Source organism: Jaculus jaculus, chromosome X, assembly GCF_020740685.1.
Source record: "Jaculus jaculus isolate mJacJac1 chromosome X, mJacJac1.mat.Y.cur, whole genome shotgun sequence".
Lineage (NCBI taxonomy): Eukaryota > Metazoa > Chordata > Mammalia > Rodentia > Dipodidae > Jaculus > Jaculus jaculus.
In genome coordinates, this window is record NC_059125.1 from 6626538 (window position 1) to 6644444 (window position 17907).

The 17907-nt window shown below is 42.7% G+C and overlaps 1 protein-coding gene across 6 annotated transcripts in view; it reads left to right on the top strand.

Moving 5' to 3' along the window:
* The window catches only part of Ctps2 (CTP synthase 2), a 152307-nt gene extending 145084 nt beyond the window's left edge, over positions 1-7223 (top strand). For all 6 annotated transcript variants that reach the window (XM_045140950.1, XM_045140951.1, XM_045140953.1 and 3 more), the window contains 2 exons: positions 4420-4530; positions 7032-7223. In XM_045140950.1, the coding sequence (XP_044996885.1) occupies positions 4420-4489 (70 nt within the window). In that variant the 3' untranslated portion in view covers positions 4490-4530; positions 7032-7223. The remainder of the gene's footprint in view (positions 1-4419; positions 4531-7031) is intronic.
* Positions 7224-17907: the final 10684 nt, after the last annotated feature.

Here is a 17907-nt window from a genome sequence, read left to right on the forward strand (position 1 = left end):
GGGGGTGGTTATGGGAAATGACACAGGTTTCTAAGTGAGAAAGATCAGATTCACAAGTTTCTGTAAAATGGGGCAGCAGGTAGGGATTAGGATCTGTCATCTACCAAGGGTGTAAACTTAATCTAGAAATCTTTCCTGGAGGGTGTTAACTTTCTTGGGAAGAGAGAAGGAAAAGAAATCCAGGTTCTTCTTGTAGGCCTAATGACACTTTCTGCTTTTTGTTTGTTTTGTTTTGTTTTTTGAGGTAGAGTCTTGCTCTAGACCAGTCTGACCTATCTGTGCCTCCCAAGTGCTGGGATTAAAGGTGTGTGCCACCATGCCCGGCTACTTTCTGCTTTTAGTCAAGGAAAAGCTGTTCCCTTTTGGGGTTCTAGTACTCTAATTGCCTAGCCAATTTCTGTCTTCTATCAATAGAGGGATTTTTAGGCAGGCATGGTGGCTCATACCTTTAATCCCAGCATTTGGGAGGCACAAGTAGGAGGATGGCTGTGAGTTCGAGGCCACCCTGAGACAACTTAGTGAATTCCAGGTCAGCCTGGTCTAGAACGGCACCCTACCTTTAAAAAAAAAAAAAAGAGTTTTTTTTTTTTTAATTTTTAAAAAATGGTTTGGTTTTTTTTTTGTTTTTTTTTAGGCAGGGTTTCACTCTAGTTCAGGCTGACCTGGAATTCACTATGTCATCTCAGGGTGGCCTCAAACTCACAGTGATCTTCCTAACTCTGCCTCCTGAGTACTGGGATTAACGTCATGTGCCACCACACCTGGATATTTGTTTATTGATAATAACTCAATATTAGTTCAAAAATCTTTGTTTTCTGCCTACCAGTGGAGATTTTCTGTAGTGGTTCCCATCTTCCTTTAAAAAAAAAAAAAAAACTGAAATGTCCTGTCCCCTGTTAGGGAATTCAAACTTTGATTGCTCCTGGTCAGTTAATTCTTGGCCAAGATTAGGGATGGGCCAGACAGCTGTTGCCATATATAAATTGAATTCTAGTGGAGTTTACAGATGTGCTGATTTATTTGAAATGGAGCAAGACGAAATCCAGGAAAAACCCATGACTTAGAGCGAAAGTTCATTTATAGAGGTAACTCATAGAGAAATTTTATTTTATTTTTAAGGGAACCCAACATAGTGACAGGTGTGTTAAAACTCAATCCTTTTATGAATACTATATGTGATTCCAGGCAATCCAGTCATCCCATATACTTCTAAAGTGGTATATTGTGCAAATTATTTCTCAAACCCTCAAACCTGTGAGAATGTTGGAATGGAAAACATTCATGATGCTGACATGTAAGTTATGGTACAACTATGGTCCAAAGTGAGTAGGATTGCAAGGAAAGCTTAGAGAGTAAGTGAAAATTTCGATGTGCACTGCTGGGGGCACTTCCTGGGTCCTGAGCCAGCGTGATTGTCTTTGTCCTAATGAGCACCTAGTTCAAGATCTCTTGTGGAGTTTGTTGACCATAGATGATCAGTTCCTTCACATTGAGGAGCGGCTATGATCTTAAACACAAGGCCTGTATCTAGGGTGGAACTATGGTCCTTAGACACAGAAGTGAAAACTGACCAGCAGCTGGAAGAGAGGAAAAAAAAAGTGGGTAGCATTTGACTAAGGGATCAGGGATTTATGCAGCTGTGTTTACTGTTCGCTGGTTCTTTCATGTCACTGGAGGGGAGGAAAAATGTCTTTTCTTCAACTCAGTGTAAATTTCTGACTGATGCTCCCTTAACACAAAACAGATTAACAATGGAAATGCATGTGCATAGTCAGACAGGCCTGGTGGAGAAAGACAGCAAACCAAGCTACTTGGGAGAATGAGAAAGGAAGTTTCTAACTTAAGGCCAGTATAGGCAAGTTCGTGAGACCCTTCCCCTCTTCCCTCCTCTCCGTCCCCTCCTTTCCCTTCCCCTCCTCTCTCTCTATCTCTCATTCTCTTTCACGCTTTCTTTTCTTTCTCTCTCTCTCTTTCACTCTTTTCCTTTTCTCTCTCTGCCTGCCTTACTTCCTTCCTTCCTTTCATCTGTACCTGTAGTGTGCATGCAAGAAGGCATGAATGTTCATATGTGTATGTGCAGCTGCATATGCACGTGTGTGCATGTAGAAGGCAGAGGACAATATCAAGTGTCATCGTCTAGTACTCTGTGGCCATCTTCTTTTGAGAGCAGGTCTCACGGCGCTGGAGCTCACCAATTAGGTTAGACTGACTGGCCAGCAAACTCTAGGGATCTGCCTGGCATGTCTCCACACTCAGCATTTACATGGGTAGTGGGTCGAATTCAAGTCCTCATGCTTGAGAGGCAAGTACTTTACTGACTGAGCTATCTCCTCAGTCCCCTTTCTTATTTTTATTTCATTTTTAAAAATTATTTATTTATTTGACAGAGAAAGAGAGAGAGAGAGAGAATGAATGGATGCACCAGGGCCTCCAGCCACTGCAAACAAACTCGAGATGCATGCGCCCCCTTGTGCATCTGGCTATTGTGGGTCCTGGGGAATGGTACCTGGGTCCTTTGGCTTTGCAGGCAAATGTCTTAATCACTAAACCATCATTCCAGCCCATTATTTTTATTTCTTTATTTATTTTCAATTTAAAAGTGTGTGTGCGTGTGTGTGTGTGTGTGTGTAGGTTAGAGGACATCACCTTCTTTGTTTTCTTTGAGTCAGGCTCTCTTGATGCAGCAAACTGCCAGACTGAAACAAAATTAGACTAGCTGGCCAATTCTCCTGGCTCTGCCTCCCATTGTTGTAGGGCATTGGGGTCACAGATGCATGTACCACTTAGTGTCTGGCTGTTTGTGGGTGCTGGGGAATTGAACTTGGGCTGCCAGGCTTTGTATTCAATCATCTTTAACTGCTGAGCCATCTCTTCAGCCCATTATTTATTGATTTTTAGATAATTAATTAATTAGAGAGAGAGAGGCAGACAAAGATAGAGAGAGTGACATTGGGCGTGCCAGGGCTTTGTGCTGCTGCAAAATCCAGATGCTTATGCTACTTTGTGCGTCTGGCTTTATATGGATACTGAGGAACCGACCCCCAGGCCAGCAGGCTTTGCAAGCAATTGATTTTAATCAAGGAGCCATCTTCCCAACCCCTAGGCTTTTATTTTATTTTTGGTTTTTTGAGTTAGGGTTTCACTCTAGCCCAGGCTGACCTGGAATTCACTATGTAGTCTCAAGGCGGCCTTGAACTCATGGCGATCCTCCTACCTCTGCCTCCCAAGTGCTGAGATTAAAGGCGTGCGCCACCACACCCAGCTTTATTTTATTTTTTATGAGAGTGTGCATGCTTGAGCACATGAGAGAATTGGTGCACCAAGGACTCCAGCTACTGCAATGGAACTCTAGATACATGGGCCATCTTGTGCACATATGCGACCTTGCACGCTTGTGTCAACTTGTGCATCTGGATTATGTGCATCTGGAAAGTTGAACATGAGTCCTTAGGCTTTGTAGGCAAGCACCTTAGCCACAAAGCCATCTCTCCAGCCCAGGCTTTTATTTTAAATCAGTTTATTGCTAGAACTGCTCTAGTAGCAAACAAACCATAGGTAAGAGGAGCAGGCAGGTGAGCAATCCAGGCTTAAAAAAAATTGTTACTGATTTTTTAAATATTTTTTTCCTTTTATTTATTTATTTACTTTTAAAAAATTTTATTATTTATTTGCAATAAGAGAGAGAGAGAGAGAGACAGCAGAGAGAGAGAGAGAGAGAGAGAGAGAGAGAGAATGGGTATGCCAGGGCCTCCAGCCACTGCAAACAAACTCCAGATGTGTGTGCCCCTTGTGCATTTGGCTTACGTAGGTCCTGCGGAGTTGAACCTGGGTCCTTTGGGTTCACAGGCAAATGCCTTAACCACTAAGCCAGCTCAGGCTTAAAAAAAAAAAAAAAATATATATATATATATATATATATATATATTTATTTATTTGACAGAGAAAGAAGGAGAGAGGATGAATGGGTGCACCAGGTCCTTCAACCACTGCAAACAAACTCCAGACATATGTGCCCCTTGTGCAGCTGGCTAGTGTGGGTCCTGGGAAATTGAACCTGGGTCCTTTGGCCTTGCAGGCAAATGCCTTAATCGCCAAGCCATCCCTCCAGCCCCAATCCAGGCTTTTTTTGAAGTTGACAGATAGTCATGGTCTTTAGTTTATATATTTTAACTTGAATTGAAATTCATTTGAATTACTGACTTGTACTTCATGATGAAAGCAAGTGATCAGTTTCTCTGACCAGAGAAGGAAGCCATTGCTTGCATTTGGACTAACCCCTTTCCCTCGGGCTTACAGAGTGCTAATAGAGTCTTCCTTAGTATTTTCTCTGCATGGAGATTAATTATGGACCATGTTTGGAATGAAAAATTGCCAGTGCATTTTTTAACACCTACTAAATTAGTTTCTCTTTTAATGTAGTGATTGGAATAGCGATACTAGCGACGATAGTTTTTTAGAGCCAACCATGGCTGATTTGGAAATCAGCTGAAGCCAATCCGTGACTTGGAATGACAGAGGCTGCCTGAACAGGTAAGAAGGAATTCAAGGAGTGTTTTGTTTGTCTTCTAGGCAAACTGGTGTCTTGGTGTAGATGGGAGTGTTACAGGATTTGCTTTGCAGGATCCTTCTCCCTTGGGTGCTCCTATCTGACTGGCACAGTGAACAGCCCAGAGTTAGCAGCCCCTGGCACTGTCAAGAGCTAGTATTTGGGGGAAATGAGATGCATCTGAGGCCAGGAATCAGTACATCAGTATATTGAAATGGGTCCCTGGAGGCTATAGTGCTTACAGTTAATATAGTCTGTGTATATTGGTTACACTTGGAATAGTCTACGTCAGGAGTTGACACATTTGTTTTTTTGTAAGGCCAATAGTATTTTAGGTGGTCTCTGTCACAACCATTCTGTCATTGTAGTGCGAAAGCAGCCATAGACAATATAGAAAGGAATGGAATGGACATGTACGTATGCCAGAATGCCAAGGAAACTTTTTTTTTTTTTTTTGTTTTTCAAGGTAGGGTTTCACTCTAGCTCAGGCTGACCTGGAATTCACTATGTAGTCTCAGAGTGGCCTTGAACTCATGGTGATCCTCCTACTTCTGCCTCCCGAGTGCTGGGATTAAAGGCATGCGCCACCACACCCGGATTTAAAAAAACAAACAACAACAACAACAAAAAAAACCCCACAAAAACTGTCACTGGAGTTGGTAGGGTCAGAGCCTAGGCCCAGACAAACCTAATAAGCTAGGCTTGGCCACCCATTCTCAGGTCAATTAAGAGACAGGTAACAGTGAAAATCAAAGCAAGGAGACATATTCAGTGTGACCACATTGGGAAGAGAAAGAAATAAAGAGGTTGCTCCCAAAGTGGAATTTCAAAGGAGAAAGTGGGGGGAGGGAGGGAGTTACCATGGGATATTGTTTACAATCATGGAAGTTGATAATTATAAAAAAATTTAAAAAAAGAAGAGTGGCCATGGGGCTGGAGACATGGCTCAGCAGATAAAGGCTCTTGCTTGCAAAGCCAAATGGCCTGGGTTCAAGTAAAGCCAGATGCACAAAGTGGCACATAATTCTGGAGTTTGCAGGGGCAAGAGACCCTGATGTACCCATTCTGTCTCTCACTCTCTTACTCTTTCTCTCTCTGCTTGCAAATAAATTAAAATACTTAAAAAAAAAGAGGTTGCTCCCAGTTCATCTTCTGTGTCCTTGAAGTTCAACTTTACATAGGGGCAAGAACAATCCTGGGTCAGGGTATAGCTGCACCCATCTATTGTCTAGATACCAGTCTCTCCTGCCAGCTGATCTGACAAGTTGTCAGAAATGTGCAAACATTCTTCCTGGGAGACAAGTTCCTACTTTGGCACCAAGCTTTAGCTTTTTCCTTCTTCCAGCATGAGGCTCCTGGGGAAATTCCAATTCCTTGAGGACCATTGCTTCAATAGTTGCTGGCCACAGGGAGGGGTACAAGTGTCTCTCCCTAGCATATTTCTTCCATTCTCTCAGGACTGTTATAGAACCAGTTGCTGATCAAAATGCGATGTTACTCCTGTATGAAAATCGGAACCCATTATTTTGTATGCTAACTTATAAGAATTTTTTTAAAATTATTGATTTATTTATGAGAGAGAGAGAGAGAGAAAATGGGCACCCACTGCAAATGAACTCCAGATGCTGCATCTGGCTTGCGTGGATCCTGGGGAATCAAACCCTGGTCCTTAGGCTTTGCAAGCATGAGCCTTAACTGCTAAACTATATTTCTAGTCCAAAAGAATTTTTTTAAGTGATGCTATCCAAAAAAAAGGCCATCTTGCTGACCTTGGTGTAGGTCACTAAGGAAAACAGATTTGCTTGGATTTGTATAAAATAAAATAGATTGTATTTCTTTGTAAGGGGATGGTAAAGACAGGGCTGATGTTCAGGGGTGCTTATTATCCCCAAGGTAGTGTTGCCTAGAGGTTATTGCAGCCCTGGAATCAGCGATGCTGCTCTTTAGTAGGGACAACAATTTTTGGAAATGTCAATAGTTTGCTCCCCTAGGCTGGGGATATTGCTTAGTGGTTGAGTGCTTGCCTGGCATGGTTGAGGCCTTAGGTTCAATTTCTAAGATTTTGCAAAAACAAAAACAAAAGACAAAAAAACCTGATGGCTTTTTTGCTCTATTGTGAATTTTCTTCATATTTGTCTGAGGGAAATACTATGTGTGTTCATCAGTGCAGGAGCAAAACCGAATGCACTTACTTACGTTCCTCTCAAATAAGCCAAGTGCTGGGGAGATGTTTCAGCAGTTAAAGATAATTGCTTGCAGAGCCTGATGACCAGGGTTCAATTTCCCAGTACCCACATAAAGCCAGACACACAAAGTGGACAGGGTAGGAGGCCCTGGCACACCTCTTTCATTCATTCATTCATTCATTCATTCATTCATTCATATATATATAAAATCAAAATGGTGTGAAGGTTAGCTAGGTGTATTCTGAAGCTATATATTACTCACTTTCTGATGTTGCTAATACTTATTTTCTTTTTTTCAGTCTCTGAATTAATTATAGTCAAGATAAAGGAATTATATGAAGAAATCACCACACTCATTCCCCAGACATGGGATGTACAAACTATCGTTAACCTCTGTGAACTAGAACCAAAGGGATAATTTCCTTTTCCCTTCAGAGGCAACCTGTGTTATTCACAAACTTATGTAGCTGATTAAACTTTTCCAACAGTAATCATGAGGAGAAAGTGTTTTTGTTTGTTGTCCCCAACAGATGATGTCAGGATGCTGAGCAGGGATCCGGTAACTTAATCACCTTATATGGGGCAAGGTGGATGGTATGTGCTACAACTAATTTTGAATAAAAAAGCCGGGCCGGGCGTGGTGATGCACGCCTTTAATCCCAGCACTTGGAGGCAGAGGTAGGAGGATCGCCGTGAGTTCGAGGCCATCCTAAGAATACACAGTGAACCCCAAGGCCAGCCTGAGCTGGAGTAAGACCCTGCTTTGAAAAAGAAAAAAATGAACCAGGGCTAGAGAGATGGTTTAGCGGTTAAAGCACTAGCATGCGAAGCCTAAGGACCCAGGTTCAACTCCCCAGAACCCATGTTAGCCAGAAGTACATGGTAGCAAATGCATCTGCAGTTCCTTTGCAAGTGGTTAGAGGTCCTGATGTGCCCATATTCTCTCTCTCATAAATAAATAAAGAAAGATAAACCATTCTCCCTCCCTTCTTTTTTTTCCCTTCCTTCCCTTCCTCCCTCCCGCCTTCCCTTTCTTCCTTAGGACAGGTTCTCACAGTGTAACTCCAGCTGACCAGGAACTCACTATGCAGCAAGAGAATCCTCTTGCTATAGCATATCAAGTGCTAGGATGCAGGTATGAACCACCATGCGTGGCTCAAGATCAGTAATTTATTTATTTTTAATGGAGGTGACATTCACATAGCATAAAATTACCCATTTGACTGTAAATGAACAAGTGTCATTGTCTGATACTGTGCAATCACCACTTTTATCTGGTCACTGCAAAATAAATCACTGTACCTATTTACAGTCACTCCTCATTCCTGCCTCCTCTCATCCCCTGGAAACCACCAGTCTCTTTTTCTGTTTGTATAGATTTTCCCATTCTACATAAGGGTGTGCCCTTTTGGGTCTGGCTTCTTTTTATTGACCTTATTTTTTTCAAGGCTCACCTAAATTGTAGCATTATTATAACTTCATTCCAATTATGGTTGGATAAAATTTGGGTCAATATATTTACTACAGTGTTTTCATTTGCTGATGGACATTTGGTTGATTTCTTCCTTTGGGCTACTGTGAATAGTGCTACTATGAATATTTATGTACAAATATTTGTAAGGAGGGAGGAAGTTTAGAGGTGGCAAGGCCCCAAAACTAAAAGTGAGGAATGTCCTTGAGGCTATAAGAGAGAATTTGTTTTTTTTCCTTATCTCTTACTTTCCTAGGAGAGAAAATTAAGAGATCACTTCTCTTTCTTTTTCTTTTTTTTGTTCTTTTTTATTTATTTATTTGAGAGCGACAGACATAGAGAGAAAGACAGATAGAGGGAGAGAGAGAGAATGGGTGCGCCAGGGCCTCCAGCCACTGCAAACGAACTCCAGACGCATGCGCCCCCTTGTGCATCTGGCTAACGTGGGACCTGGGGAATCGAGCCTCGAACCGGGGTCCTTAGGCTTCACAGGCAAGTGCTTAACCGCTAAGCCATCTCTCCAGCCCAAGAGATCACTTCTCTTTCTGCAAACCTCATGACACCTGGTGTCAGGATGAACTAACCAGTCCAACCCCAGTTCAGTAAACTCCCATAAAAGATCCCAATCTGAGTCTTTAGGGGGATTTCTCAGAACCCCCTCTTTTTTTTTTGCTTTTTATTTATTTATTTGAGAGAAAAAGAGGGAGGGGGGAAATGGATGGATGTGCTAGGACCTCTAGCCACTGCAAACAAACTCCAGACATGGGCACATCTTGTGCATATGGCTTACATGGGTCCTGGGGAATCGAATCTGGGCCCATTGGCTTTGCAGGCCTTAACAGCTAAGCCATCTTTGCAGCCCCTAGGAAGCCCCTCTTTGAGTAGGACTTTCTCTTAAGCTAGATAAATTCTGTCTCTAAGCCTTCTAACACAAAATCTTTGTAAACTTAACCCTGAATGGCCTGTGAATGGCATTTGTTGAAATTCATAAGCTTGAACTTGGAGGCCCAGACTCATTAGAAGTTCTGTGTGGGCTGCATATACATACACAAATAAATAAACAAAAAAATCCCCCAAATGAATTAAAAATCATTGAACAAAATATCTATCTATCTATCTATATATTGTTTTGTTTTTTTTGAGGTAGGTCTCACTCTAGTCCAGGCTGACCTGGAATTCACTATGTAATCTCAGGGTGGCCTCCAACTCACGGTGATCCCCTTACCTCTGCTGGGATTAAAGGTGTGTGCCACCACTCCCAGCTTCAAAATATCAATATTTAAAATGAATACAGGGGCTTGGGGGATGGCTCAGTGAATAAAGCGGATAAAGTGCTTGCCATGCAAACGTGAGTACCTGTGTTTTGATTCCCAGACCCTATGTAAAAGACAGAAGATTTAGTGGGCTTCAGTAATTCCAGGACACTTTTCAGAGAGATGGGAGGTGGAGGTGGGAAAACATCCCGGAAGGTTGCAAACCAGCTAGCTTGGTGAACTGAGTGGTGAACGAGACCCTGCCTTAAAAAGATGAGATGAAAGAAGAGGAACAATCCTGGATAGTTGTTCTTTGACCTTTACATGCATGCGTTGGCAGATGCATGTTTCCCCCCACCCCCACACGAACATGCTTAAAGATAATGAAGACAGGATCCAGGTCTGAGTACACCATGTTCTCATCGCCTAATTTTCTTTTCTCAAAATTTTTAAAATTTTTATTAGCATTTTCCATGATTATATAAAAAAAATCCCATGTTAATTCCCTCCCTCCCCCCCACTTTCTCCTTTGAGATTCCATTCTCCATCATATTACCTCCTCATCACAATCATTGTACATATTCTTTTCTCAATTTTTATTAACATCTTCCATGATAATAAAAATATCCCATGGTAATATCCTTTCTTCCCCCACTTTCCCTTTTGAAATTCCATTCTCCATCATATCCCCTTCCCATCTCAATCAGTCTCTCTTTTATTTGGATGTCATTGATATTTTCCTCCTCTTATGATGGTCTTGTGTAGGTAGTGTCAGGCACTGTGAGGTCGTGGATATCCAGGCCATCCTATGTCTGGAAGGAGGACATTGTAAGGAGTCCTACCCTTCCTTTGGCTCTTACATTCCTTCCGCTCATCACCTAATTTTCCATGTTAAATGTGCTTGAGAAACTTAGCTGTTCATATTTAAGTGTCTACATACTAGTTTAAATATGTAGGTGCTTCCTCAATTGTTTTACCTTCTACTGTTTGAATGTTGTAAGGGGGTATGGCATTATTTTGTAAGATGCTACAGAAAATTCATTTGCCAAACGCATCAATTGAAAGGAATCATTTGGTTAACAAAATATTAAAGAGCTTCAGGGTTCCACTTATGAAAATTATAACTGGACGATCGCAAGAGGCTTTAGATGAAAAGCCCAGGTTAAAAGCTGGAAGAGACCTCATGGAGAGAAGGATGGAGGCACTGAGGGACACTTTAACATCACAAAGGGGTAGTCTGGTTTAAATGGAAGTTTTCAATTGTAGTGATTATGATTTCCAACTGAGTGCTTTTGCTGTAGGTTAATGAGGCGTGTAAAAAGGAGCAGAAAGAAGGGCACTTAAGAAACAAACCAAAAAAAAAAAAAAAAAAGAAAAAAGAAACAATAACCGAGCTCCTCTGTTGTTGCTATATAAGATTTTTCTCTTTTGGAAACTCCCCTTGAAGTTGGGAATCTAGCCAAGCACAGAACAGTAGAAACATGGCTGCTTAGACTACTAGAGTAACCCAGGGGTGTGAGCATCTAGAAAGTTCTAAGTTATTCACTCAACAAGTCTACTTCTTTTTATTGGTCTATATTCATTGTACATGGTATTAGGTTTCAGAGGGACATTTTCATGTAAGTATATGGTGTACTTTGACCTCGTTCTTCCCCAAATAACAGGAAAGTAAGAGGAGCAGTCCCAAGTCCCATTCTTTCCCCTAGACAGTTTCCTTTCTACTTTTTTTAAATTTTTATTTATTTATTTGAGAGCGACAGACACAGAGAGAAAGACAGATAGAGGGAGAGAGAGAGAATGGGCGCGCCAGGGCTTCCAGCCTCTGCAAATGAACTCCAGACGCGTGCGCCCCCTTGTGCATCTGGCTAACGTGGGACCTGGGGAACCAAGCCTCGAACCGGGGTCCTTAGGCTTCACAGGCAAGCGCTTAACCACTAAGCCGTCTCTCCAGCCCTCCTTTCTACTTTTTAAAAATCACTTTACTTATGAGAGAGTAAGAATTGGCACTCCAGGGCCTTAGCCACTGCAAACAAACCCCAGACATGTGTGCCACCTTGTGCACATGTGCCACCTGTGTGCATGTGTCACCTTGTGCATCTGGCTTACGTGTGTTCTGGACAGTTGAACCTGGGTCTTAAGGCTTCACAGGCAAGCGCCTTAACTGCTAAGCCATCTCTCCAGCCCCTCCTTTCTACTTTCATGATATATACCCTTACCTGATTTCATGTATGTATACGAAATCTAGAACCCACAGGTGAGAGACAATATGTGTTATTTGTTGTTGAGGTCAGGCTGTGCCCTGCTCTAAGTTATCCATTTGGTGTAAAACAATGGTCTTTCAGACTGTGCCTTGCCTTGAGACACCCCATTTTACAAGAGCTTTTCACCCCATCTTGAGAAGGAAGAACTCTGCACTTGGGTGAATGTGTGAATGGCACCATATGTCCAGCACCACCCCTGCGGTAGAGACTTATTCTTGGGAGCAGAATGGATGCCATGCTATAAATTTCTTGGAGAGAATTAGGACTGTAGGGCCATATGGGTATATTAAAGTTGTATCAGGAAAATTAGACCCCAGTAGCTTAGCAGACACACCAGACCAGAGAAAGTAGAACTCCTTTACCTGGACCCCATGAAGAAATGGGCACCTCGCAGTGCTATCGTGATGGCCCCACTGACCTGTCTGTCATCTGACCACTCAGGGAGTGCATCAAGGAACTTCTGACTGTTCCAGCTCACCTGGTTTCCCGCTGGTGACATTGCCTGTTCAGTTACTGGCCGCCTGTCTGCCCATCTGGATCTGCTGTCCACCATGGGTTCATAGGTTAGTCTGGCTCTTATCTTGCCCCTCACCTTATCTCGCTCCTTCCTATAGTTCAGCTCTGTCATGCAGCCTGAATGCTCTAGGTCAGCAGCAGCCACTCCTCCATCCTCTCCTACAGTACGTTATCCATACACACACTTGGACATTTCTATCCGTTTCCGAGCTCTGGTTAGTCAGGCCTCTTTAAAACTTTGCCTTTTATAAAAATACAATGTTTTATTTTATTTATTTGCAAGCAGAGAAAGATGGAAGAGAGACAGAGGTGCCCCAGGGCCTCCAGCCACTAAGCTACAGACTCATATGCCACTTTGTGCATCTGGCTTTATGTGGACACTGGGGAATTGAAACCAGGTCATTAGGCTTTGCAGGCAAGTGCCTTAACTGCTGAGCCATCTCTCCAGCCCCGCATTTGGCAAATTGCTGCCTTTGAAGCCACTGTATCTTGTGAATTTGTTGTTATTCAATGAGTTCTGTTCATAACATGTTCATCTGTGTTTCTTACATAGAGTGCTCATGACAGACATCTTTCTGAATCTGACAATTTGCTTCATATGATAATCTCCGGTTGCAGTCATTTTCTTCTGCAAATCGTGTAACTTTGTTCTTTATGGATGAATAAAATCACATTGTGTATATAAACCATATTTTCTTTTTAACTTTTTTTTCTTGAGGTAGGGTCTTGCTTTAGCCCAGGCTGACCTGGAATTAGTCTCAGGTTGGCCTAGAACTCACAACAGTCTTCCTACTTCAGCCTCCCAAGTATGGGATTAAACGCATGCACCACCACATCTGGCTAAAACACATTTTCTTTATCCATTCTTGTTATTGGACACAAGTATCTCTGTGATTAGTTGGGTTGGACTCCTTCCGTTAAATCCCCTGAAGTGATATAACCAGGCTATTTTGAGCCTCAAGTCTGAGCCTGGCATGGTTTCATGGGGTAAAGTGCAGAGCAACCTCCCTTCCTGTGTCTGTGGGCAGACAGATTTCATACAAATCTATAGAGAAATAGGTGCTTAGTTGTAATGTGCTCAGGGGGCTAGGAGAATGTCACAGATAAGGACAAGGTGGCTTATGAGGTCCTACAACAAGCTGGGGAAGACTTGGGCAGAGAGTAAACATTTTACAGAAAGGATATTCCTGTAAATTTCAGGAAGGATATTGTTGATTTAATAAGGTTATATAACAGACCCTTAGAAGCTGCTTGTGCTGAAAAGCATTGATTCCCCACTTGGGCCCACAAGGTAAAGCAGGATGCAAGCCTTGCCTGGCTCTCTGCCTTCATCCTACATCTGTCTTCTGTACTTTGGGTCAGACTCCATCCAGCCTACATGTTAATCACTCAAGGAGTGCCTATCCAAAAAACCCGTGATCCCAACCTAGTTCATGGCTGAAGGCATCTTACTGTGAACCTTTTACAATTTCTTATTCCAGACCCCCAAAGGCACCTATTGGTCTCCAGTCACTGTCCTAAACCTTCAGTCACCTTTGAATTCCAGGAATAGCAAAGCCTCCAGATCGGACCCCCCCCATCCCCTGATCCCCAGATGGGGACAACTGTTGATGACAGCAAGGCTGTAGGTGGAGCAGAAGTTATCATCTCCTGAAAAGCAGCCTGCCTCCTGAAGCAATAAGACTTTCTTTTCTTTTTTATTTTTATTTTGGTTTTTCGAGGTAGGGTCTCACTCTAGCCCAGGCTGACCTGGAATTCACTATGGAGTCTCAGGGTGGCCTCGAACTCACAGCGATCCTCCTACCTCTGCCTTCTGAGTGCTGGGATTAAAGGCGTGCGCCACCATGTCTGGTAAGACTTTCTTTTCAAGTCACCTCTTGAAACCAGAACCAAGACAATGATGGGCCAGGTCACAGCTGGCCAGGACTGCTAAATTATGCATACCTCTTGCCCCCTTCTACCTCTTCCCTAATACTTCCTCTAGTTAAACCTAAAGCTGTTGTCAAGTGCCCTGAAAATGGGATGAAATGCTTATATTCCATCTTTAGAAAATGGTAATTTTTGATTAAATTCCTTTCTTGCCTTTGATCATTCCTTTTGTTGGCTTTCTTTAGGTGGAGTGGCTGGACTTGACATGCTGCACTGCTAGTCAGGCCTCTACCCTAGGGCCTCACATAAACATATCACCATTTCAGTGACTGTATTGATATCTGCTTTCAATTAGTCTAAACTTCACTGAAGTTTGGATCACACCAAAGCTGTTTTGTTTTCTCTGCTGAAATCTTCAGTCTTTTGGTGTATCTTTGTCAATGCACTGATAATTGGGGGGGGGTACCCTAGATTCTTGTCTTATGAATTTGAAGAATGATATCCATATACCAGAGGATATAGTTCAGAAAGATTTTATTATAGCTTAGAGCCTTAGGAGGGAGAGCTTTAAGAGAAGGGGTGCTTATGGGAAGAAAGACAGACATGGCTCTTGGCTCTTACCCCAAGAGGCAAGAAGTGCTTTGAGAAAACCACCTCGAGATATTTTTGTTGTTACTATTCTTTTGAGGTAGGGTCCACTCTAGCCCAGACTGACCTAGAATTAACTATGTAGTCTCAGGGTGGCCTCAAACTCATGGAGGTCCTTCTACCTCTGCCTCCTCTGGAGTGCTGGGATTAAAGGCGTGTGCCACCACACCTGGTGAGACTTTTTTTTTCTATGTGAGCCCCTTGCACGGGCAGCTTGGTCTAGCCAGTTAGTACTGACAACAGGTATCTGGGGTCAGGGTTTGTGAAAAAAGGCAATCTTCCCAGGAATCTTAATTCTCTAGGAAGGGCCTTCTCAGAAGGGAGTGGAAGGATTCCCTAAGGGGATAAAGATAAGAAAACCCAGTTACTTCTGAGGTATCTGACCTGCAATAAAGTGAAATGACCTGAATTTTCCTCTACTGGCCCATTGGCAATTCCTGTGTTTAGCCAAGAGAAAGCTATTCACTTTGGGACCTTGTTATCCCAACACTGTCTCAATATCACTGGGCATTGAACCTTGTGCATAGTAGACAAGTGCCCTACCACTGAACTATATCTTCAGTGTTAGCTCCAGTTTTTTTTAAAAAAATTATTTATTTATTTATTTATCTGAGACAGAGAGAGATAAGGAGAGAGGGGGAAAGAGACTGAGAGGCAGACAGAATGGGCACGCCAGGTCCTTCAGCCACTGCAAACGATCTCCAGACACATGTGCCACCTTGTGTATCTAGCTATTATCCTGGAGAATGGAACCTGGGTCCTTAGGCTTTTCAGGCAAGTGCCTTAACTGCTAAGTCATCTCTCCAGCCCTAGAGTTAATTTCTTTTTTAAAAAATATTTTTTATTTATCTACTTATTTATTTTAAAGAGAGAGAGAGAGAGAGAGAGAGAGAATGGGCGCACCAGGGCCTCCAGCCACTGCAAGTGAACTCCAGATGCATGCACCCCTTTGTTCATCTGGCTTACGTTGGTTCTGGAGAATTGAACCGGGATCTTTTGGCTTTGCAGGCAAATGCCTTAACTGCTAAGCCATCTCTCCAGCTCAAGTTAATTTCTTTTAAACAACAAACTTCTATTTATTTATTTATTTGAGAGAGAGAGAGAGAGAGGGAGGGAGAGAGAGAGAAAGAACGGGTGTGCCAGGGCCTCCAGCCTCTGCAAACATACTCCAGATGCATGCACCACCTTGTGCATCTGGGTTTACATGGGTACTGGGGAAACAAACCTGGGTCCTTTGGCTTTGCTGGCAAGCACCTTAACTGCTAAGCCATCTCTTCAGCCCATAGAGTTTTTTTTTTTTTTTTAACAGATGTATATTATGCTCTTATCCCCTCACACCAACTCCTGTTACCCTGGGGGCCCTCCTCAGTGGGGTTATGGTATGCACTGTAGGGTCTAGTGTCATGAAGGCCTCAGTCATTCCCTATGGGGTAGCCAGGGGACTGTGCCTCAAGAGTATTCCTTCCAACTCCTATGGCTCTTACAATCTTTCTTTGCCCTCTTTCTCAATGTTCCCTGAGCCAAGGAAGGCCTGTTTGCAGTCTGATTTAGTGTTGAGTTTTTTGTAGCTTCTGGATTTCTGCTTTGATAGGTGTGGATTAATCATTGTATCTGTCACCATGACCCTAAAGCTGGATGTCAGGCTAGCAGTAAGAACAGTGTTCATGTTGCCTGTTCCTCTGCAATTTCTCCTGGACCCTGGCTGATGTAGTAGAGGTAGCAATGATGGGCAGTCAATGATCTTATCTTATTAGTAGGTCTTGGCTCTTCCCCATTTTCTCTGCCATTTGTAAAGTAAAAGATTCTCCAACCAAGAGTGAGAGTAGCTTAGGTTAAAGGGGGTATGCAAAGTTGTTTGAGAGATTTTTGGTGTGCAAGCCCACTCTTCTTCTCCAGAGAAGGTGGGGGGCTTCTATCTGAAGTCTGGGTTTCCTGACCATAGGATTCTGACTTGGTTTTCAGTACCAGATATGAGTTCTGTCCCACTGAGTGGGCCTCACTTCTGATCAGAGAACAGTTGGTTACCTGCAGAGGCTGCATGCCACCATCACACAAGTGTGTACTTTAGAGTTAATTTTTTAAAATTATTATTTGTGAGCAGAGACTAAATGAGACAGAGAGATAGAGAATGAGCACACAAGGTCCTTCAGCCACTGCAAGTGAACTCCAGATGCATGTGCCACTTTGTGCATCTGGCTTTACATGAGTACTGGGGAATCAAACCTAAGTTACTAGGCTTTGCACGCAAGCACCTTGACCACTAAGCCATCTCTCCAGCCCCCGAGTTATGTTTTTCTTAAATATTTTTGGGGCTGGAGAGATGGCTTAGCGGTTAAGACGCTTGCCTGCAAAGCCAAAGGACCCTGGTTCGACTCTCCATGACCCATGTAAGCCAGATGCACAAGGTAGCGCATACATCTGGAGTTCGGTGGCAGTGGCAGGAGGCCCTGGCCTGCCCATTCTCTCTCTGCCTCTTTCTCCCTGTCAAATAAATAAATAAAATATATTTTAAAATATTTTATTTATGTGTGTGCACATATGTGGAGGTCAGAGGACAACTTGGAGGTATCTATGTTCCACCTAATTTGAGACAGCGCCTCTTGCCACTGCAAATCAACTAACGGCCAAGACTGCAAATGAACATTAGACTAGATGTCCCACAAGTTTGGATTCTTCTGCTCTGCCTCCATTGCTGTAGGTGTATTGGGATCACAGATGTACCACTTTGCATTTGGCTTTGGGTGAGTACTGGGGAATTAAATCTGGGCTAGCAGGTTTTGGGACTCAGCACGTTTTTGTTTTTGTTTTTTTTTTTCTTTGAAATTTAGAAACAAATTTTATTTAAGACCTGAAATACAATTCCTAAAATATCAACTTTTCAGGAAATTGTGGCTGCACAATAATGTATTTCCTCTATCATGTTAGAATGTGCACTAGACTCAAATACAAAAACCAGGAAACAAACCACCATCCTTCAACATTTTGAGCAAAGATAGAATGCCTAAGGAACAACATAGATGGATTTGCAGAGGATGGGCTGTTTTACTTTAAGCACCATAAAAAAAAGAGCACAGATGTATAGGTCTTCAGGTATATACATTAAGTTGAACCTTTGGCACTAGGAATCAGGGCGTTTCATCATGTATCATTAACACAT